General features: G+C 43.6%; 1 protein-coding gene and 1 pseudogene across 4 annotated transcripts in view; one reads left to right on the forward strand and one right to left on the reverse strand.

Moving 5' to 3' along the window:
- Arhgef28 (Rho guanine nucleotide exchange factor 28) overlaps positions 1-22,782 on the forward strand; it is a 291,354-nt gene that overhangs the window by 133,160 nt on the left and 135,412 nt on the right. For all 4 annotated transcript variants that reach the window (XM_041663279.1, XM_041663280.1, XM_041663282.1 and 1 more), the window contains 3 exons: positions 3,861-4,044; positions 6,563-6,743; positions 12,406-12,478. In XM_041663279.1, the coding sequence (XP_041519213.1) occupies positions 3,861-4,044; positions 6,563-6,743; positions 12,406-12,478 (438 nt within the window). The remainder of the gene's footprint in view (positions 1-3,860; positions 4,045-6,562; positions 6,744-12,405; positions 12,479-22,782) is intronic.
- LOC121455665 lies at positions 13,404-13,724 on the reverse strand (annotated as a pseudogene).

Raw genomic sequence — 22,782 nt, forward strand, 5'->3', positions numbered from 1 at the left:
CCACAGCTTCCCTGTCAACGAGAGACTGTGCCTTCACAAACCACATGCCAAAGGCAATCTCTCCTACCGTGAGCTTCTTCTTGTTGGGCATTGGTCATGGCCATGAGCCTGGATTAATTGGATCCTTTTTGGGCATGCCAGACTCGTTTTATAAGCGGAGAAACTGATGCTCCACAGAGCAAGGTGTGTGAGAATCAAGCTTTGTTCCCTGCTAAGGGCAGATAGGCCCTCACCCTTCCGAAACAGGAGTGGTTTATTGAAAGTCACGGCCTGTTCAGTTCCTCTCTGGGTCTGGGTGATTGTGTTCCCAGGATGTTAGAAGTTGTACCTTCTAATGTGTGCCATCAGAGCAATTATTAGTAATTCTGCTTGGTTACATTACTCCACATAACTCCTGCTACTAGCTAAATAAACAGGAAGAGACATCTACTTAGGTCTTTTCTCTTTTTTTGTCTTTATTTTAATTAAACAGCCCTACCTCTGCCTGACTGTATAACCCCTTTCCACAGTTGGTTTTCTTGGCTGCTGTTAAGAAATCGGAACCTTCTAACAAGAAGAATTATTTATATGTGTCACGATGCTTCCTATTTCAGGCTCTTTGCCTTCTTCTCCATGCTGAACATCGCACTGAATGAGAGCGCTCACTCTTTAACACTCGTAGCTTTATTCTGTGCTTTCTTTGGCCATCAGAGGAAACTTCTCTCCCTGCTTTCCCCCCTCCTTCCTCTTCCAAAAGTGGGGAAGATCTGAGGCTAAGGCCGAGAGGATAGTGAGCTGCAGGGTCATGACTGTTCTCTCCCATTTGAGATGTGAGAATGGGCCCCCTCTTGCCTCGTAAATAGAGAGTAGATGCTTGGGACGAGCCAGGCAGGCGTGAAAGTTTCTGCTACTGGAGGGAGCGAGGCCCCCACAGTCATTCTTCTTGGTCAGCTGAACATAGTCAGCAGTACCCCATTTTTAGAACACTGCAGCAGGCCCTAAGCAGGACTGTTCACGTACTGAACCCATGCGTGCCTTTACCAGTGCTACTGTTTGAACTCCAGGGGTTTAGATATCCTCTCTCTCTCTCTCTCTCTCTCTCTCTCTCTCTCTCTCAGTTGTGTTTTTCTCGGGAGAAAACTGCAGCCTGTACAAACACGAGACCTTTCTCACCACTTCCACATCGGGATCTGTGGTGTAAAAGTTCCATTTAGTGTGGCCGCTCAGTATCTCATGCCGATCGGCTCTCCTCGGCTGGCCAGGGTGTGTGTGCATGTCTGTGCAGGTGAGTGTTTGCTTTGTTACCTGATCCTAACAAGTCTCTTCCTGGTTATTATTTGAAATAAGAAAAATAAGTACAAATGTTGTCAGACTTGTCCTGCAGGGGGCCTGCTAAGAATAAAAGCCATGATTTTTAAGTAAATAAGTAAAATGGTCATAAATTTCAAGGATAAAAAAAAGAATCAATTCTTTGGTGCCTAGGGTCCATGAGGCATTAGGTTGAGTTTCCAGCACGTGGAGAGGAAAAGCCAATGTAAGCCTTGTGATTTTTCATAAAGATGAGTTGAAGCTTATCAAACAAATGCATAGTAACTGTGTGCAGCCAGGGCTGCGGATCTACTTTAGATGCTTTGGTGTTTAGGATGCTGTTCCACTGTAGAGGGGCTATGTGCTGTGTCTCATAACAAATGATAGTGCCACTATGCAGGGGACTGGGTGGTACTATCCAGTGATAAGGAGCCAGGTATCGTTCTTGTGTATTTGAAATCTAAAGCCCTTAGTCATTGATGCAGATGTAGGGAAAGCTGAGCAGACCCGTGAACGTGTAAACCGAGCAGTTTTATTTTGTATCCGTGCACAGCAGGACGTTTCTCTTTGCTGTGTTGGGATTTTGTTCCATGCTCCCTCCACAAATACTCCTCACATGCATGAGACAAAGCTGTGCTTATGACTGCCCTAGTGAATCTGGGAGCCCTGCTCCAAACCCTTAATGGCTGCAGGGGCTGGGGGTGGCAAGACAGGAATTCATTGAGAAATTGAAGCTTGGTTTCATAAAGATTTTTTTTCATTGTGGGAGTAGGGTTGGTGATGGTGGGGGGAATGGAAGGTTCAGATGGGGGCCTTCATGGGAGTTGGCAAGGATCATGATGGTTTAAATTGGATTTAGGGCTTCTCTACTGTCCATTGGTGGTTCCTGCTGAAGGGTTGATGAGTCTTGTGGGAAATTTCTGCAGTAAACAGTCCCTGGTTTGCCTGGGCAGGAGTCTCTGGCAATAGTGAAGTTATGTTAATGAAGACAGAAAACAATAAGATCATGGTTCTGTGGACAGTGAGCTGTGTGGGAAGCTGGCATTTTGGTCCTTAATGTCCTCGTTGTGTGTGGGAATACCAGCTGGGAGTCCACGGTTTCTGTTGTGAGGCTTCATTTAGGAGCTATGTCAGAGAGAATGGAGAGTGATGGGGTCCCTTGTAGCAGCCCAGTCCAAGATGAAAAGCCAGCGTCCACAGGGGCTTGCCATTCGTGTGTAATTTCATCTGTAAATGCTTAGCAAGTGTGCCAGGCACTGTGATGCTCGTGGGATCCCACAGGACAGAAGACGAGGTTCCTACCCTTTTGGGCCTTTCGTTCTGCTGTCTAGCTCTCTTGGGTTATGAATATAATCAGTATCATTACTTACTAGATCCCACTGTGTGCTGCTCATCACAACAGATCTGTAGTGACCATCTTTGTGTTTAGGCTGTTAGAATGCCTTTAAAGTGTGACCATGCCTATAAAGTTCATGAGCCTGGCATGTATGTATGTGTGTATGTATGTATGTATGTATGTATGTATGTATGTAGTCTGTATCTTGCTATGTTGCCCAGGTTAGTGTCAAGTTCCTGGGCACAAGTGATCCTCCTGCCTCACAGCCCTGAGCTCTGGGATTCCAGGCAGGTGCCGCCACAATCAGTTTGGGTCTAGCTTTTTAATATAAGAAAATGTTTTTTATATTTTACCTATTTCCAGTATAGTGCTTGTCATGAATCGCCTATGTCCTAGGTACTGGGCTGTTAACTGTAGGGAGACAAGTGTACAAACTCTCTCTGTATTACATATGAAGTAAATATGCATACACAATTGAGACATAGATAGTTAATTACTTTTCAACTCTGCAAGTACTTAATGGCCTTATGCATTACCAGCTACTGTTAAGAAGAAAACCTTTGCGGGCCTGTCAGCTTATACAGTGGAAGTCAGCAAATGATCACAACATGCGGCAGTAAACATCCCAGTGGAAACTAGCAGGAGGCTGCCGAGGACCCTGTGCAGGGCCATCTGCAAAGGCATAGCACCAGGGGGCCTTTGGCAATGTGGAGATGTGTGCTGGGCACACACAATTACTGTGAGTCTGGGGACAGACCGTGGTCACGAGTGCTCTAGACTTAAGAAACTGCTTTCTGCCACAGCCTCTCATAAGGGAGGACTAGCTCTGAGGACAAATGGTAGGAACGGAGGTTTCTGTGTGCCTTTGGTCTTGATAGTCTGTCTTGTCTGTGTGGCAGGATCTTCTTAGTTGGATACCTTAGAAATTGGTGAGCGTATTTCCGAAGGATGATCTTTCCTGAGAACTTGTCTCCTCCCGTGATGTTCCTGCATCCTGAGTGGCAACAGGATGTAGCACAGTGGATGGAAAGAGCCTGTACCAGTCACGGGTGCCATAGCTCCAGTGCCCTCTGGCTCCCTGACCTCCAGAAAACCCCAGGGTCTCTCATCATTTGTAGAGCATGAGGTCAAGATGAGATACTTTTGATTCCTTCCAGCCCTGATGTTTCTGTTATACCCAGTTGACCAGCTCTTTAATGAATGGAGGCACTGACAACATGTTTTTCCTTCTCTTCAGTGTCTCTCCACAGAGAGTCTCTCCTGCACCTAGCCGTGAGATGGGGCCTGCCTAAGCTTTTCCACTTCCTCTTGTGTCTCCCGGGGGGCGTCAAGGCCTTGGAGCTACCCAATGAAGAGGGTACCACACCATTAGACCTGGCTTTGCATGGTGGACACTCCATGCTGGTGGAAGACATCACAAAGTAAGTTCAGTTGCTCGATAGTGTCTCTCTTGACCATGCCCTTAAAGCCTGCCGAGCGTTATGAGAAAACGGGGACAACTAAACCATCTGCTGATGTTGGCTTGTGTTTTATACAGCTAGTCTTCTTGTACAAATATACGCTTAGTACCAGTATATGCTTAGCTGGTGCATATGTGATACCTTGATTGGGAGTATTTTGTGGAGGAGAGACAGGGAGAATGATGAAGAAAGAGTTGTCCAAACGGTGGCCTACACTGTCCTTCAGGCTTTAGCTTCAACATCATTTCCTCAACAGAGGCTTCTGAATTATGTTCTTGTATGATTATGATTAATTTTAGTAATAGTCACAGGATGACCTTTTACTTTTTTGGCTATCTTCTAAACCATTTGAGAGATGAGAATATTTCTCCTTTACTTATTGGACTATTTCTAATTCAATGCCAGTGTCATAATTTCCATTGTAAGAATGGCAGGTAAGCTATATGTGTAGTCACTAGGGTTTAGTGAGTTCGTGTAAGGGAGATAATCTGTTACCTATGAAGCTGTCTCTGTCGGCAGTGTTCTCAACATTCCCAGTGACTGACCAGTGGATTATGTGCTTCTTTGGTTCAGATGAATTGTCCTCAGTTATGAAAGAAGGAGCCAGATATAGTGATTGCCTTGATATAATATGGTAAAATACAAATTATAACTAGAATAGTACATTGAAAATTACAATAAAAAATTTAACTATTGCTAGAGTATTATTACATGGTGTATCTTAGTGGGATGGTTTTTTTTGTTTGGCTCATATAGCTCAATGTAATTAATTCGATGTGATTAATTAATGGTAATTTGATGCTTACGTGGGCATTAGGTAGAAACCAGAACTTTCTCTTTCTCCTCCCCTGCTTTATTTGATCAAATTGTCATTAACCAAGGGACAAGCCTCTCCAGAGGGAATTGTCCTTTCCTTTGCTTATGAACACAACCCTGTTTTCTTGGCTACAAAGAACAGGGCAAGAACGTGTCCCTTAACTGAGTTACGGCTGCTGGTGCAGTGTTCCCCCCTGGAGGTAGACTTATCTGCTGGTGCTTTGCCCCTCCTTCTTGTTTCCAGCACCAGAAGATACTGTATGTTTTAAAAATTTACATGTTTAATAGATCAATTCATAGGCGGAATTAAAAGTAGACTCAATTATGTCATAAGATTATGTGATCATATGATCGCATGATGGAGTATCTGTGTTTCAAATTAGAGCTGCTACTCAGTCCCATGGACCTTTCACCTCAGTGGCTCGTTTTCTAGAAGATTCTGGAATTTGTGTGAAGACTGTATCTTCCAGTAAAATTGGTCTTTACAGATCCCTTTCTGTCACTCCATCTGATGGAAATAAGTCAGCTCAAAGGCACCTCCATTTTAAATGGAGGTATGTCCTTTGAATCTGTTTTAGGTTGAAAATTTCCCATTTCCAATGCATTTGCTAAACCCAGCCTCCTATACATCACTGGGCAACATGGTCCACATTTGTAGCCTCATGGTTGTATGACTGACTGTGGGATGAGGCTTTTTGCCACTATGTGTGTACCTCCTCCAGCCTGGGTAAAATCAAAATTCAAACCCGGAAAGTAACATTTCTAATGAATTCATGTGTCTTCCACAGCATTGTAGCATTGACAAAGTAGAAATCAAGCCATTGTAAGTAAGTTACAGGCTCTCAGCTGTATTTCTGTAAAGCAAACATTCATTAGCAAAATGAGATCATGCCAGAGGCAGAAAGGGGCAGAGTTGGTTCTGTAAAGCGAGGGATCTGGGAAACTGTCTGTTGGATGTGACCACATGATAGACCTGCATATTTTTCTCCTGGAGCCTCTTTACTGTTACCAGTGCATGATATTGCAAGCTGTACTTATTTGCTGCTGTAATTCCAGCCACCAAGAAGGTGGATAGCTAACACAGTTCTTCGCCAGCCGAGACAGATGAGAACATAAGCTTATATTCGAGAACTTAGTTTGGGGCTGTCGTTTCATTATTAGCGAGTGTGTTCAAGACTATGACCTAATCAAATCTGTGCGTGTTCTGATTTGCACGAGGAAGCGATTTAGCACAGTGGTACCAGTGGGTTAGGAATCTTTCAGTTGTTTGTCACATCCAAAGCTCTCCGTACTCCCTGGAGATCCTATGTGTTTTCCATTATAATCGCCTAACAAGCGATTGGTTGCCTGCTAATTTGTTCTACATGAGCTGCATTAAAGGGAGAGACATCTTTTCCAATTAAAAGGTGAGTGGAATAGTGAGGTACATTTCTATGCTTTAAAGTCAGGACTGCTTTGTTATTTATGAATAGATACAGCCTTTTAAAAACCACCACTAAGTGGAAAAATAAAGATGGCTTGTCCCGGATCTGTTTACACACGCTTGTGTAATTGAGTGTGTAAGTGACTTTGAAGGATCATTTTCCATTCGGAGTTGTAGTATCAGGGCAGGATGGGGGGTGGCTTCTGTGAAGCTGTTGGGTTTTGACTTGTGGTGGTTCAGTTTTCAGGGTAGCCGGTCCCCAGGCTTCTCCCGACTGCGCCTCCACGAAGATGCGTCTCTACAATTTGCTCACTCATCGGAAACCTTGACTCTGACTGTTAACCACACAGCCGAGCATTTGCTGGAGGCAGATATCAAGCTCTTCCGGAAGTATTTTTGGGACAGGACCTTTCTTGTCAAGGTTTGTACCGTGGTTCCCGTACTCCATGGTGCATGCTCCTTTAGTGCGTGTGGAATCTACGCACTGTTTTGGAACGGTGCTTGGTCGCAAACAGGGCTTTTTCCTGATGAAAACTTGAGGTCACGAAGCTAGAGCCTGCGCTGATCAGCGGAATGGAGACCAGCGCAGCTTTAGGCAGTGCAGAAGCAGCAGTCTGTCCATTCTTGTTTCGCTTGCCTTTCTTTTGTTGTGGGTTTTGTTTTCTGAGACAGGGTCTTGCTGTGTAGCCCAGGCTATCCTTGAGTTTAGGATCCTTCCATCTTTGTACGTGAACTGCAAACTTGTGCCTGGGTACCAGGCTTCCACAAATGAATTTTAATATTCTAATACCGTTCATTTTCTCTACTTTTTGACAGTATTCTGATTCTTACCTTACAGTTCATAGCGTGTTCTGATGGAATTTCTTATGACTTAGATCTTTACCTCTGTTCTGTTTGTATATGAACAGGACAGGTGAGAACATAGTCCTTTTATAAAGAGATTTGCTCTTTCCTGCCATGTCTGTGACACCAGATTTGAGGGCTCCTATGGCGTGCACATCTCAGGATCAAAACATTTCATCATTCTTAGTAGTTTGTACTTTCTGGACAAATATATAGAATATTTGTACTTTTCATTTTTATTAAGCAAACTTGCTTTGACTATGACCTGATTCGGTCTGGTAGACAGTGCTCAGCGGCCCTGGGGGTCTCTGTCTAGATCCTGTGACCCCACGTGTCAAGCACTTCTACTTGTAAGGCAGTTTTCTTTGGCTGTACAGGCTTTCAACCAGATTAAAACATCAGCTCAGAGAAATAGACACTGCCATCTATCATAGTTTGGCTTCTATGTTGATGTTATATAATTAACTACAAAGGCAATTAAAGTGTTTTAAATAACAAATAAATGTTATCAGCATATCCCACATAGAATTTTAATTTGAATAATTCAAATGAAGCATGTTCTTCAGGGTCTCTCTCCCATTGGGATTTAGAAATTTGTGTGTCATTTTCTGGCATGTACGGTTCTATTTAGTATACACAAGTGAGGGCCGAGCTTCAAGCATTTGTCATTTAATGATATTAAAGCCTCCAGTCATCCTGTAGCTTCTCGTGGAGGTACCGAAAGGTGACGAGTCCCTGCCAGGCAGATGCTGGGCTACATTGCACAATATTCCCAAGAGGAGTCTGGCCCCAGAAGCCCCACAGGGATGGAGCCTGGCAACATGCATGGTCCCGGGAGAGCTGTTCAGAGAGCAGCTGCATGACACATGGTTGTTGTGGGGGTTTCTGTCCTGCCCGGTTCCACAGTTGTTAAGTCTCAAAGAAATCACACAGAGTTCTACATTAGTTATAAACTAATTGGCCCATTAGCTCAGGCTTCTTATTAACTCTTATAACTTACATTAGCCCATTATTCTTATCTGTGTTAGCCACATGGCTCAGTACCTTTTTCTGCGAGGCAGTCACATCTTGCTTCTTCTGTGGCTGGGTCAAGACTGCTGAATAAGACTTCCTTCTTCCCAGAATTCTTCTGTTCTCATTGACCCACCTCTACTTCTTGTCTGATTGTCCTACCTATACTTCCTGCCTGGTGACTGGCCAATCAGCATTTATTTAAAATATAATTGACAGGATACAGACCATTGTCCCACAGCACATGGTGACTAACAGGAAGAATAGAACATGTTCCATGTGCAGCAAACGCTTTGGGCATTTGCATCATTGCAGACTCCTTCAGCTGGGTTTGCTGAAATTGCACACATTTGAGAAACTGACTTCAGCAAAGCTATGGGATGAATAAAATGAGATGTCATGATCATTTTATTGCAGCAGGCTCTGCAATAACAATGGTAAGAGAGTTTCTGAGGCTTCATTTCATGAAAACGTAAGAGAACCAATTAAGAAGTAGGCGTGGTGGTTTGCTCCTGTCATCCTGTTGCTTGGGAAGTGAACAAGGGGACTGGGAAGGTGGGAGGAAGGCCAATGTTCCTCCTGCCATCCAGTCATCCACTTCAACTGCCATGACAGACGGTGCCACACGTTCCTGAAGTTAAAACTGGTCATGCAGTATCTTACGTGGTTAGATGTTATTGTATGTATAAGCAAAAGGCAGACTATTTTTATCAGTTATTAATTTACTTTTACTTTATGTGTATGCATGTTTTGCCTGCATGTATGTGTGTGTACAATGCGTGTGTCTGGTGCTCATAGAACCAGAGGAGGGTGTTGGATTCCCTGGAATTAGACTTAAGGGTGGTTGTGAGTTGCCATGTGGTTGCTGGGAACTGATCAGTAGTCATCTGTAATAGCAAAGTGCTCTTAACCACTAAGCTATCACTCTAGCCCCCAAAGGCAATTCTCATTTGGGGTGTTTATACTACACTTTGACAGTTATGGATAATAAGTAGTAATGTGGATGCATATGCTATATGTATACAGTATATTCATGCTAACCCAGGAGTAGTGACACACACATGTTTCTCAGAATATATATATATATATATATATATATATATATATATATATATATATATTTGAGTGCTCTGGGGGCTAAGACAGGAAGATTACAAATTTTAGGCCAGCATGGGCTACATACGGAGATCCTGTTTCAAAACATAAGAAAAAAAAAGAGAGAGAAGGGAGGAAAATAAAAAGAATTCAAGTTTATTGAATCTGATATGTACTAAAATCTGCTTTTGTATGATCACAGTCTGGTACATGGAACCTCACACTCTGTCCCCTCAAGGAGACATGCTCATTCGAACTAGTCTGAGCTTGTCTCTGTTACATACAGCTCTGTAGAACGTAATCATGAAACCTTTTCAAATCCTCAGCTTGCCTTCTCTTGTACCAGAACTATGCCTCTCATCACCTTTAGAAGCCACACTTGGTCAGAGCTGTTAATGTTTTTACTCTGCCTTGTAGTTGATGTCAAGATAATGCCAGTTTGTAATAAATGCTTGTCTTAGTCACTGTTCTGTTGCAGTGAAGAGACACCATGACCAAGGCAGCTTACAAAAGAAAGCTTTTGATTGGGGACTTGTTTACAGTTTCAGAGGGTGAGTCCATGACCATCATGAGGGGACTCATGGCTTGAGAACAATAGAGAGAGAGAGAGAGAGAGAGAGAGAGAGAGAGAGAGAGAGAGATCCAGACACAGAGGACAGAGACAGACTGGGCGAGGCATAGGTGTGTCACTGGGGGTGACACGCCAACAAGACCACACCTCCTAATCTTTTCCAAAACAGTACTACTAACTAAGGACCAAACATTCAAACATATGAGCCTATGGGAGCCATTCTCATTAAACTACCACAGTACTAAAAGCCAAACTGTTGCTGAATATCCAAACTGCAGTGATAAATGGTAAGAAATTTGGGCTGGCAAAGTGGTTCAGCAGGTAACAAGCACTTGGAGCCAGACCTGATGGTCTGAATTCCACCCTGGGGACATACACAGTGGAAGGAAAGAATCAACCCCTGTGAGGTGTCCTCTGTTACACACACACACACACACACACACACACACACACACACTATCACATACACACACTCATACACACTCACACACCAGCACATGAATGCCACACACATAAATGCACACATACACAAAATAAATAAATCAATAAAATTTAGTGAAGGATTTAAAGAAGTAAAAAAAAAATAGTCTCTTGCTACACATGCATGTATAGCAATCTAAATATGTCTATGTATATATTTTGTTGGTTTGTTTTATTTTGCTGGATTGAACTGACAGCCTGTCAGATAGACAGCCTGTGATAAACAAGAACTTGCCTGTACCTTCTCATGCTTTTTAAACAGTCTCTTCCTAACGAAGGCCGTTTGTATTAGTCAGTGTGCTGGTAAATGCGGTTCTAGCACTGAACTCTAGCAGATAAGTCAACTAGGTACTCTAAGTTATTAAAGTGTATTCAGAAATGGTTTTAAGAATAAAAACTAAGTTTTTATACCTCTCATTTACAAGAAGAAGGTTAAGTGTTTTATTTCACGTTTAGTTTTGTAATAAAAAACTAATGTCTGATGTGCTTTTCTCAAAGATCAAGGTTGTCCCAGGGTAAACAGAGGGCAGATTGTTATCTTGGGCCTTGGGCTTGTATGGTGACCCCTCTTCCGAGCTCCACTCCTCATGCTAGGTACCACCCTGCTCCAGTTTGTTTTCTGAGGCTATGATAAACACCACTGCCAAAATCACTGTCGGGGAGGAAGGGGTTTATTTGATCAACAGTGATGCTTACTGACTGGTTCACTGGCTCATGCTCCACTTTCTAGCTTTCTTTTTTTTTTTTTTTTTTTTTTAGATTATTTGTTTTGTTTTATGTGTATGAATGTTTGGCCTGCCTGATACCTGTAGGGGGTCAAAAGAGGTGATTAGATTCCTTGGAACTTGAATTTTGGGTGATTGTAAGCTACCAAGCAACTGCTGGGAATTGAACCCAGGTCATCTGGAAGAGCAGCAAATGCTCTTAACTGATGGGCCTCCTAATCTGATTTTGCTAGCTTCCTTAATAGCCCAGGTCTACCTGCCTAGGTTGGCACTGTCTACAGTGGGCTGTAGACATCGATCATCAAACAAGATAGTCTCTAGTAGACATGGCCATAGGCCAATCTGATCAAGAGAATTCTTCAACTGAGATGCCCTCTTCCCAGGTGACTCTAGACTGTATCAAGTTGACAATGAAAACTAAATCATACTGCCTTGGTAGCATACATCCATTGTAGATGTGGTCTAGTCCTTTCCTAATCTTCTGGGGCCCAGAAGAGAGGAAAGCACTTCTTATAGGGGACACTGGCAGAGGTAGCCTACAGTGTATATCTAGACACTTAGCACCCACTGCCCCTTTGTAGCTTGCTACAATGGGTACATATTCTGACCTTTGGATGTTCTAGAATAGACAGTGAATGGGACACTCGATCTGCCAGCCTAATTTTGTGGGAGGGCTAACCAGCTATGTTAGTTGTGTGATTGTCCACCCAAGGAGGCTAAAGATTTATTGTAGAACCCTATACTGATATCATCTTGGGCTGCGTAAGTGGTCAGCTCATGAACATATGATTCTGTGTTTCCTCCTATCTTCATGGGCTAAGGAGATCATTTTGGTCCCAAGAGGGCAGCTTTTTGCCTTGGCTTTGAGCTCGCGCAGCAACTTGGATCCAGCCAGGGACAATCTGTACCAGCCTGCATACTTTCTGACCTGTGGTCACTCTGGATACACTCTGACTGTGGTCCTACCTCCTTACCAGGTCTCTCACATCGCCTGTGTGTGTATGATGTGGGTCTAGGAGACTCCAGTTGGGTAGGTGTGCCAACACTCACTTCTTTCTTTTTGTCTCAAGGTCCCTTGCTGTGGTTCATACACGGTATTCCTGAGAAACTTGTGGTTATGAAATGTAAAAAAAGTGCCTCTGGGTTTCATCTGACTTCTCTTGTCCTCCTTGAATACTCTACCAGGGTTTACCATCACTCCTAACACACACACACACACACACACACACACACACACACACACACTTTCCTTGCCAGATTTCCCAACTCTGAGATCTGTGATGGTGATTTTTTTACCTCTCATTTGCACATCTGGGGCCCAAATGGTTTTCAGCAATTTCCCCTGCTTTATCTTGTAGGCTCTTGAGCAAGAAGCAAAGACAGAAGAGAGACGACCAACCATGCCTTCTGGAGCTGTAGAAACTGAAGAAGGTATGCCTACCCCTGCCCCATGCTGGGAACCCAGAAAATGCAGGGATCGCTAATCAGTCTGTTTGAGTACACAGTAAAGCATACTGGGAAATAAGAGGTGTAGAGATAAGCTCTGGGGTTATGGGATACAACGTACCCCTGGGTCTGTGCATGGTGCGCCATTATGTTTGCTTCTTATTATTCAGCAAGCGTTCACACATTTGCTAGCCCTGGGCCAGGTCCTTGTGGTCCAGCTCTTCAGAGCTCCATCTCAGCCTTGTGTGTGTGTGTTTCCCCATGCCCTGGTTTTCTCCAAAGTTAGCTTTGTTCATTCTTTGCTCATTCAAGCTTTATAAAACTCAACTGGACTGGTGGATCTTTATGGGGATGCTCCCAGAAGCATGAAAGTAAGTTTGTTTGTTGGCACGAGGAGTGGACAGTACTGCTATCATCTAGAGATGAGGTACCAGAGGTGTTTGTCAGGGTACAGAACAGTCCTAAAAACCCAGAAGTTGGTCCTATAGAGCAGATATCAAGTTTGAATGCAGTTCTGCTAGGGGTGGGGTTCCCACTCTAAGATATATATAATTATTATGCTATATCAAGGCATAAGATATCACTCAGCCACCCTTTTTCAGAGTACTTGGTTTGCCATCAGGAATACCATTGCTCCTCATTCTATTCAATGTGGCAGTTTTTTCTGGGGGAGATCATATTTTTTTTTAAAAAAGCCTTACTATAGTTCACATATTTTCCTTTTTCCCTATACAAATAATTCCGATAGTAAGTTTTACTTGCCTTTTTGCATATTATTGTGTTTCTCATGTGAAACAAAAATCTTAATTTCCCTCTAAAACCAGACATTGATAGGAAAACATTGTGTTTTGTTCGTTGTTGTCTGTTTTCAGTATAAATGTTCGTTGGGAAGGGAGGTAGGGCAGGGGCATCAATCCTTCTTGACCCTGGCCTTCCTCATGGCCACCAGCACGTTGCTCAGCTCCTCCCGCTGCTTCCTGTTGGTGTGCATTTGCGTGCCCACACTCTTCATGATGAACTCGTGCGTGCGCTTGTGTTTGGACACCCTGAACAGCTCTATGGCATGCTGCTCATGGGCATGAAGTCGCACACCTCCTGGATCATGTCCCATACGAACTTGGTGTCATTGGTGAGGACCCTCGTGGTGCCGACTCTTCCTGGGCTTGCTGACATTCTTTGTCACCTTGTGACTCTTGTTGAGACCCACAGCCATGGGATAACCCAGGGCCATAGCTGCTGCTCTTTGGTGGTGGCTGCTACAACACAGGAGAATATTGTTAATGCTGAAATACAAATAGTCTTATTATTAGTTTCTTTTGCTGCATATTTTAGCTAGAGTATTATATTCCTATTTTAGCTAGGATATGACAGTGTTTTCTTTATTTTGAAATTATGTGTACATATAAGGTTATTCATATATCTGTGGAACAGAATTATCAATTTACTTTTGGGATAGTGCTAGGGCTTCATGAAATATCAGAGAATATAAAGGAATGCCAGTCTGATGGCACCGAGAATCACGGTTCCAGATGCAGGAGTCAGGGACAGATGCGGCCAGACCCTTGTTTCTTTGCTGTGAGTGGTAACAGCTGGTTAGTACTTGATCCTGTTTTTAATTAGCAGCACAGAACAGCTGGATTTCCAGTATTTGACAGATAGTGTAACCCTAGGTTCTTTGCTTCTTTGTTGACTGAAAAGAAGCCTTGAGAACGAGTACTTATGAAGACTTGCTGGGGTCTGTGTGGCCTCCACACACAGCACCTGCTGCTGGGTTGAAGGAGCAGTGGGCCTCCTGGGCCTGGGTAAGAGGAACTCCCATGGCTCTCCTCTGGGAGTGCTGCTCCTGGATGCTCTGCCTGCCCAAGGCGGTAGCCTAGGTAGTGTTATGTTTTTTTTTTTTTTTGAAGATTATGTGAGAGACTTCTTCCTGATCTTGTGCCAGAAGTGTTGGTAAGCTCCAAGCCCACCTCTACTGCTGTTTTGTAGCCAGGCAGACTTCTTACTGGGCTGATAGACATACTTGGTTGTAAGTTTCTGACTTGCCAGTTCTGACTGCTCAGGACATCTTTAGATCACCTCCAGACCTTTTAAAAGTCAACCTCTGATTTTTTTATAAAGATTATCTCACGCCTCTATCTTCCCTTATTTTCCACCGTTAAACTAATTCAGAATAAAATGAAGTCTAAGTCAGTGCTAGATTTTGAGGTTCTTGAGCTGTGCTGCAGGTGGGTGGATGACTTGCAGTTGTGGCTGGACAGGAAAGCAACCTCTCCATGCAGAGTTTGGGAAGTGCCCTGTAAGTCACTTTCAAGCACGTTGCAGCCTGCGACAGTGGCATGATCAAGGCAGGTGCCACGGAAGATATGTCCCTGAGTTAGGATCTTAGTGAGGGAAGGGAATTCCAGATAGTGGAGATGAATGGGAAGAATGAAGGCCATTTTCCCATCTGCACACCAAAGTGTGGTGGTAGAAACACCAAGAACACAGGCTTGAGAGCAACCAGGTTGTCAGGGCTTCAGGAAGACTCAAGGGGCTGGAGCTACTCCCTGAGAAGTCATTTTACACAGCTGTTTGGAAAGGTCATCCTAGAATAATGGAGATTCCAGTTGAAAGTTCAAATGGGAGGCAGGGGACTAGCCAGAGGGCTTTAGAAAGCCATGAAGAAGGCAAGGTAGGGCCAGGATTGAGATGAGAATAGATGAATATTGTCTTGGGCAAGATGGGGCTGGATGAATGTCATCTTATGTGAGGTTGGCTAGATAAATGTCATCTTAGGTGAGGTTGGCTACATGAATGTCATCTTAGGTGAGGTTGGCTACATGAATGTCATCTTAGGTGAGGTTGGCTACATGAATGTCTCCTTGGGTGAGGTTGGCTAGATGAATGTCACCTTAAGTGAGGTTGGCTAGAAGAATGTTGTGGGGAGGGAGATGAGTGTTGGGAGGAAGGACATTCTGTGCTTGGGCCACGTTTTGGGGTGGACTAGGAGGCAGAACTATGACATGTAATGTATTTAGTTTTAGGTTGAGTTTGATGGGTCTATGGGACAATCAGGTGAATAGGACAGCAGGCACCAAACCAAGAGAATTTGGCAAGAAACTCTAGTCCCCTAGGTCCACATAACTAACAGGCACATTTTACAGACCTTCTAGAAAGCGTTGAAGGAAGTTAGAAGCTGTTTGTACCCTCCAGTAAGGGCAGCATTCCACTAAAGTGAAGACACTTAGGTGCCCACACAAGACTCACCTGGAAGACACACTTCCTGAAGATGAAAGTGTCTCATTCTCCTCAATGCTAAACTGACCATCTCTTTGAGGTGCATTAGAGATTAGATAGATTGTGCCCCTCTCTCCCTGCTATGGTAATGAGTCTGGGTGGAGGAACTGGTGTCTGCGGCTGTCATAAGAGTAAAGAACTGTAATAACTTTAGCCTGGAAATTAACTTTGCTGTCTTTGTTAGTGTGATAAATGATTTTATTATTATTCTTGTGAACCAGTTACGGTTTTATAATGTCATGATTGCAATTGTACTTGAAGAATAATGAGAAGTTATTCTGAACAAATTAAATGGCCCTGTCTAGTCCCCATCCTTTTGCTGTGAAGAGACACCATGACCAAGGCAACTCCTTTATAAAAGAAAGTATTTAATTGGGGGCCTGCTTACAATTCCAGAGGTGTAGTTCATGATGGTGTGGAGCATGGCAGCACCCATGGGTGCTGGAGCAGTGGCTGAGAGCTACATGGTGATCTGCAGGCAGAGAGTGAGGGGAGGGAGAGAGAGAGATTGGGTCCAGCATAGGCTTTGGCACCTCAAAACCCCTCTCCCTCCCCCAGTGACACCCCTCTTCCAGCAAGGACACATCTCCTAGTCCTTCTAATCCTTTCAAAGAGTTTCATTCTCTGGCAACTAAGCACTCAATACTTGCGCCTATGGGAGCCACTCCCATTCAAACCACCATAGACCCTAAAGTCATTTAGTCATTTGAAGAGAAATACGCTCCATTCTCTCTCTTGCCTTCTCTGTCTTATTTTTTTTATTATTTATTTAATTTATTTATTTATTTAGGTTTTATGAGGCAAGGTTTCTCTGTAGCTTTTGAGCCTGTAGATCAGGCTCTTGTAGATCAGGCTGGCCTCGGAACTCACAGAGATCCGCCTGCCTCTGCCTCCCAAGTGCTGGGATTAAAGGCGTGCGCCACCACCGCCCAGCTCTTTGTCTTATTCTTATCAGTCTCTTTACCCTGGAATTTTCTTTTGTGTTATTTCCCCAATTCCTTGAGAAAGGGTCTCATGTAGACCAGGCTGGCCTTAAATTTGTTATGTAGCCAAGGATGACTTTAATTTTATTACCCTCCTGTCTCCCCCTTCCAAGCTACGAGATTGCAGGCACACACCACCGTGTCTACTTTATGCCCCAGGATTTTCTGAAGAGCAAATCACTGACCTAGATGGTGTTCTGGAAAGTAAGGGTTCTTTCATCAAGCACATAGAAAATGCTCTCTGTGCATCCTGACTTAGATCCCCAGAATGCATTTGATGTGTCACAGGTTCTACTAAGTCAAGAATTAGGAACTTGCATAACCTCATTCAACTCAGCTGATGAATGAAAGAGCCTTAGGAGGTGGGCTGAGGAAGGTTCTATGGAGAGTGATGTCATCCCACATCTTTCCTGACCCTTCCTCACACCCCATTTTCTCTTCCACCACCTAGGTTCTCCGCATCTGTCATCATAGTGACATTCTCTGCAGACAGCCTAGGGAGGCACATAGGAAACCACTCAGGGTCGTCTTGTGTGCCTGAGGCCCTCTGTACCTCCTAGTGCCCTGCCACAATTCTCTTTATAGTTCTGTGCTTTTGAGACCAAGACCTCCCTGTATATGAAGCCGCTTGGCCTTTCTACCTCTTGAATGCTGAGATTAAATTTGTGAGCCAGGGTAACTGGTTCCCACAGTTCTTGGTGTATAAGAGGCCCTGCTTGCTTGGAGCTTGTTGGTCATAGTGCAAGCTGAGAACTATTACAGCCCAGGTACCATTGTTCAAATCCAGGTCCTTTTTCATTTTTTAACATTGATTTTATTACCATATGTAATGTCCATGCCATTACAGGTTGGTACGAAAATCAGGAAAGGGACCTGGAGACTTAAAAGCACACATACACAGACAGATGGGGACACAGGTCATCCTTGATACAAGAATGCCAAGTTTATTGTGCTCCCGGGAAGCTGATATAGGGATCCTTAACCGATAGCCATGCCCCAGCTCTCAGAATCTTTCTTCTGCAGGCCTCAACAAAACCCAATCCCCATTTCTGAGAGTTAAGAATTGACTTTTCTTCATGAGAAGTAGCTCAGAAGTGATTTTTCTTCAGTAGCACCTCCTGTCTGGGCAATCAGAAGTCAGTTGGCTGTCTATTGCTTTACCCATTGCTCTCCATAGCCTAACCGCTCCCAGACAAGAGAATCTGTTTATTGCATGTTCACACTGCTGATCTAGAAGTCTCTCTGGTGTTAGTGTGATGGAAAAAGCATAACATCAGGATCGGTGCCTGGAAAATGCTAATCTCAAACTTTTGTCACTGGGAAATTTGTGGCCCACGTGCTCGGACTCGTCCTGATGATACGTGTTGCCAGGCAGCAAGCCGACAGCTCAGAGCCCTGCTCTGCCATGAACTGGCTTTTCAGCGTTTTGAAAGCTCCTCAGCCCTGTTTGCTTGGTTGGAAATGACAGAGGAAGGTGGAGGAGCAGAGGTGCGGTGTCATTTAATACTTAAAGTGAGGCACGGGCTCGGTATCTGGTGTAGTGGTGGCCTAGGCCTGACGCCTGGTTCGAAGTGTAAGTTAAGTAGCTCCAGCGGACACCCAAGGGTAGCTAGTGGTGAAAGTGTGTGTGTGTTACGTGACTGGAAGTGAGCATGTAGTTCGTGGAGGACTGGTTGGCTGGTTCTCCATATCTGAGTATTTCCTGTTAGACTGTATGGGAGAGCTAGAGGGCTGTTACCCACACAGTTTTGCTGTTTTATTTTAAATACTGTAATTCTGAACTCTTTAGAATATTTGCATGTGGTACAAGTGTTTCATCAAGATGTGAGTACTTTAAGCTGGGACAGTTGAGAACTGAGCTGTTGGGGCTTGAGGATATCTACAAGGAAGACATTTTCTAAGATGATGGCTTAATTGAAGGTAGAACCACCTCCTCTTCTAGTTTGGGGTATCTAAGGCCTGCCCAGTTGGGAAGCTGGGCAGTGGTGGTGGCACATGCTTTTAATCCTAGCACTCCGGAGGCAGAGGCAGGCAGATCTCAGTGAGTTTGAGGACAATCTGGTTTACAGAGAGAGAGAGAGTTCCAGGACAGTCAGGGCTACACAGAGAAACCCTGCCTCAAAAAATGATGACGACAATGACAAAGAATTTGGGCATTTTCAGTAATTTAAAATGGAAGGCACAGAAAGATAAATAGTGTACGTTCTCAGCCATTAGTGAGAGTCACAAGAGTTGATATCACAGGACAAAGTAGAAAATTGATTATTAGAGGCTGAGAAGGTGGGAGGTTGGGGAGAGGGAGGATGTATTATGGGGAATCTGGATAACAGCTGCCAACATACTGTCATGTAAAAGGAACATATTCTTCCATAGCATAGCAGGGTGACTGTGGTTTATAACACCTTAGATATTTTAAAATTAGAAAAGAGGAACTTATAGGCTCTGAAATCAAAGTCATGATAGAAATGTGAATTTCTCTGATACTTGTCTTCAATTTTTCTGATACTTGTACACACACACACACACACACACACACACACACACACATATATATATATATATATATATATATATATATATATATATATATATGCCTGTATCAGTTAAAATGTTTTGTTAGTTCTTGGAGAGCTTCAGATAACTTGCTTTGGTCATATCCACCCCATGTCCCCCAACTCTCTCAGATTCAGCACCCCCATTCCTTATCCTTCTAATTTTGTATCCTATTTTTTTTTAATCATTCAAAACTAATTTGTGCTGGCTGCCCTTTTATTCTTGGATCTGTGGTCTTGCATGGGAGCATGGTCAACTAACCAGGGGCCAGAGTCTTAGAGAATACTGTCTCTCCCCCTCCTGGCATCTAGCAATTGCCAATAGCTCCACAGCTAGAGATGGGATTGTGCCTGAGTTGGGACTGAACAGGTCTTGCGTATGCTGTCCCGACCACTGTGAGTTGATATGTTCAGCTGTCTTGATGAGGTAGTGGTACAAGCTGGTGCAGCCAATATAGAAACAAGTACAGCAGTTCCTCAAAAAAAAAAAAAAAAAAAAAAAGGAGAAACCACAAAAAGACTGTTGTTATCATTCCTCTAAGCCAGAAGTGGTTTGTAATTACTTCCTTCACTCTACTGGGAAGCACATCCTTCCCCAGATTGTTTCTAGAGATCGAGTTTGCCAGTGTTGTTTCTCCCAAAAGAAGACTACTTCCATCAGTAATGGTCCAAGGATAAAGACAGGCTGTCAAGCTGAGAGCAGGCCCGTCATGTACACTGTTAGAACGATATCAGCTTTTTCCCATCCTCAAATAAAAAGTCTTCTCATCTTCCACTGCATCACAGAACTGAAGGATGTGGTTTGCACTGGAACAGACCATCTGGTTGATCCATCTTGTGTGGCTCAGAGGCCAGGGGCTCCCCACAGTTCACCTCGAGGCGATGGATTTGTTTCGCTCTTAATTTAGATTCTTTCTTCCAGATGAGTCAACTTATCAGACTTGGGATGAGTGTACAACTCAGCTAAGGAGAAATAGTTTTCAATAGTTTATCCTAAACATGCAGGCAAAGAATCCCTTTCTTGAAGTAGACTCTCAGTGAGTCTACTCACTTAGACTGTGACAACCCTAAAGGGAAGTCACACGTTGTTTGTCTCTTTGAAAGGCGACTTCCTTCATCTTATTTAAGCAGTTGACTAAATTCAGAAAATTAATGCCCTAATTTTACTTTGCAATCTAATGACTTTTTTCTTAGAGCTTCTGCTTATTGATGATCACAACCACATTTTGAGGCGGAGGTTGTCTCGCCTCCCAGCCCATGATTGAATCTTTCCCCCGTGAGAGCCTAGGGGTAGAATGTGCACAGGTGTAGAAGTTCATAAGGTACATGTGAAAGAGTCATCATATGACATACACTCAAGAGGAAAGAGACTCACGTCTGCATCCAAACTTGTATGATTACTGTTGAGAAGAAAAAGAAAAAAGTAATTTTCATTCTACGTGGATGTCCATGGCAGCGCTAGTTTATACCAGGTACATTTTTCTGAAGATCAGAGCATCAAATGTTCTTAAAATAATCTCACATGTTCCCCTAAATATTTTCAGAATACCAATCAAATGTGTAGCTTAACTCAAAAGTACTTTTTTTGGTCATAGCATTCACTAGCATCCAAACCTTTTCTTCATGCCGTGGCTTTTAAAGTTGGGCTGAGGAGATGGTTTTGTGAATAAAGTTTGTGCTTTCCAGGTATGGGGGCCGGAGTTCCAATTTCCAGAACCTAAATCAAAAATGGGGCCAGTGCCTGTATCCCAGCACTTGTGAGGTAGAGGCGGGTTTTGGGGCTCCTTGCAGGCAGTCTCCCCTTGGAGAGCAGCCTGATGGTCAGCTCTGAACTCAGTGGGAGACCCTGCCAGACTCAGTAAACAAAGCAGACAGTGACGGAAGAGGGACAACCAGTATCAACCTCTGGCATACACATACCCATGCACATGTGAACACAAGTGTTCCTCTGCATATATGAACACATACATATATACATCACACATACATATGCAAAAGTAAAATAAACATTTTAAAAAATCATGAACTGTGTTTGTGTTAAATTTTAGGTGAGATGTGTTTAAGTCCAGAACTCTTCCTTACATGTTTATTTCCCCCTCCCCAGTGTTTGATACTTTTAAAATACACATAGGGGCTGTATTTATGCTTGCTGGCTTACACTCTTCCATAGTTCACATGGAGCCCTTTTGTGTGGCAACTTCTGTTTTACTTCACTCAAACATAGAAAATTTGGAGCATCGGTACTAATAATAATTCTGTTTCTTTTTTTCCCATTTAATAAAAGCAGAGTTACAGGTTGTTGTGAGCTTCTTGACATGGGTATTGGGAACGAAACTCCTGTCCTCTGGAAGATCAGCAAGTGTTCTTCATCACAGAACCTTCTTTCTACCCCCACCCCCAAGTAAAGATTTTAATCATTAAAAAATAAAGAAGTACTGATATAGTACTTGAAGACATGGTGCTGTGTTAATAAAGCCAGTTACAAAAGGTCACACGATTCTGCCTGTATAAAATACCTTAAGTAGGCAAAGCACTGAGAGAAATGACGGTAGTGGTTGCCAAGGCTGGGCTGTGGGAAGGAGGTCAGAGGGCAGTTGATTAGTCATGGCTGTGGGTTTTCATGTTGGCATGAGGAAGATGTTCTAAAATTGATGGTGGGGGATGGTTGCACACCGTGAACCATGCTAAAGCCAAATGAATTGTGGTGTGCCCTAACCAAATGGCTGGTGTGCTGTGTGCACAAGTGTGCTGTGTACATTGCGCAAGGCTAGATAAACTTCACCTACATTAAAATTGCTATATTCTCCTCTGTTGGTGGTTATACTGATACTTGCTTTTCAAGTTTCCTTAAACAATTACTGTTGTAGCTCAGAAAAGAAGTATTAAGAATAATTTAGCTAAAAGTATTTCATGAAGATGCCATTTTTTCTTCTGAGTAATTCCAGATGTAAAAATAAAGTGAGCCTTAGCCAGCACAGGGGGAAGTCCCTGGGGGCCAGAGCACACAGATTTGCATGGGTGTCTCTGCTGCTGTAACTCCACTGGGATGATTTGAGCTCATGGGCTTGCCTAATGTGTGGGCTCTTGGAGGAAAGGACTCATTGGGACTTTTGTGGATAACTGCCTCATTGTTTCCCCCATGCCTTACCAGGGCCAGCAGCATGAGCGCGCCCATTAATATTCCCACTTGGGGAAAAAGGGAGAAATTCAATAGAAGTTCAAGAATTATAATAAATAGTTCGTGATTTAAGAGTATCTCCTTTGCTATATTAGCTGCATGTTCATGTTGGGGTGAAACACTAAGCAGCAGAAGGAAGTGAGTAAGTCAGCAGTGAAACCTTGGTGCACACGAGAGAGGGGGCAGAGCTACACGTGTGGGAAGAAGCCGGGGACAGAGCCCACATCTGTCCAGTTAGTTAGCCTGGTGATCAGACTTTAGTAATGAGATTGTGCTGTTACTGCAGGTGTTTGAATTAGC

Source organism: Microtus oregoni, unplaced genomic scaffold (assembly GCF_018167655.1).
Source record: "Microtus oregoni isolate MIOR12 unplaced genomic scaffold, Mior012 000014F_ref0000157, whole genome shotgun sequence".
NCBI lineage: Eukaryota > Metazoa > Chordata > Mammalia > Rodentia > Cricetidae > Microtus > Microtus oregoni.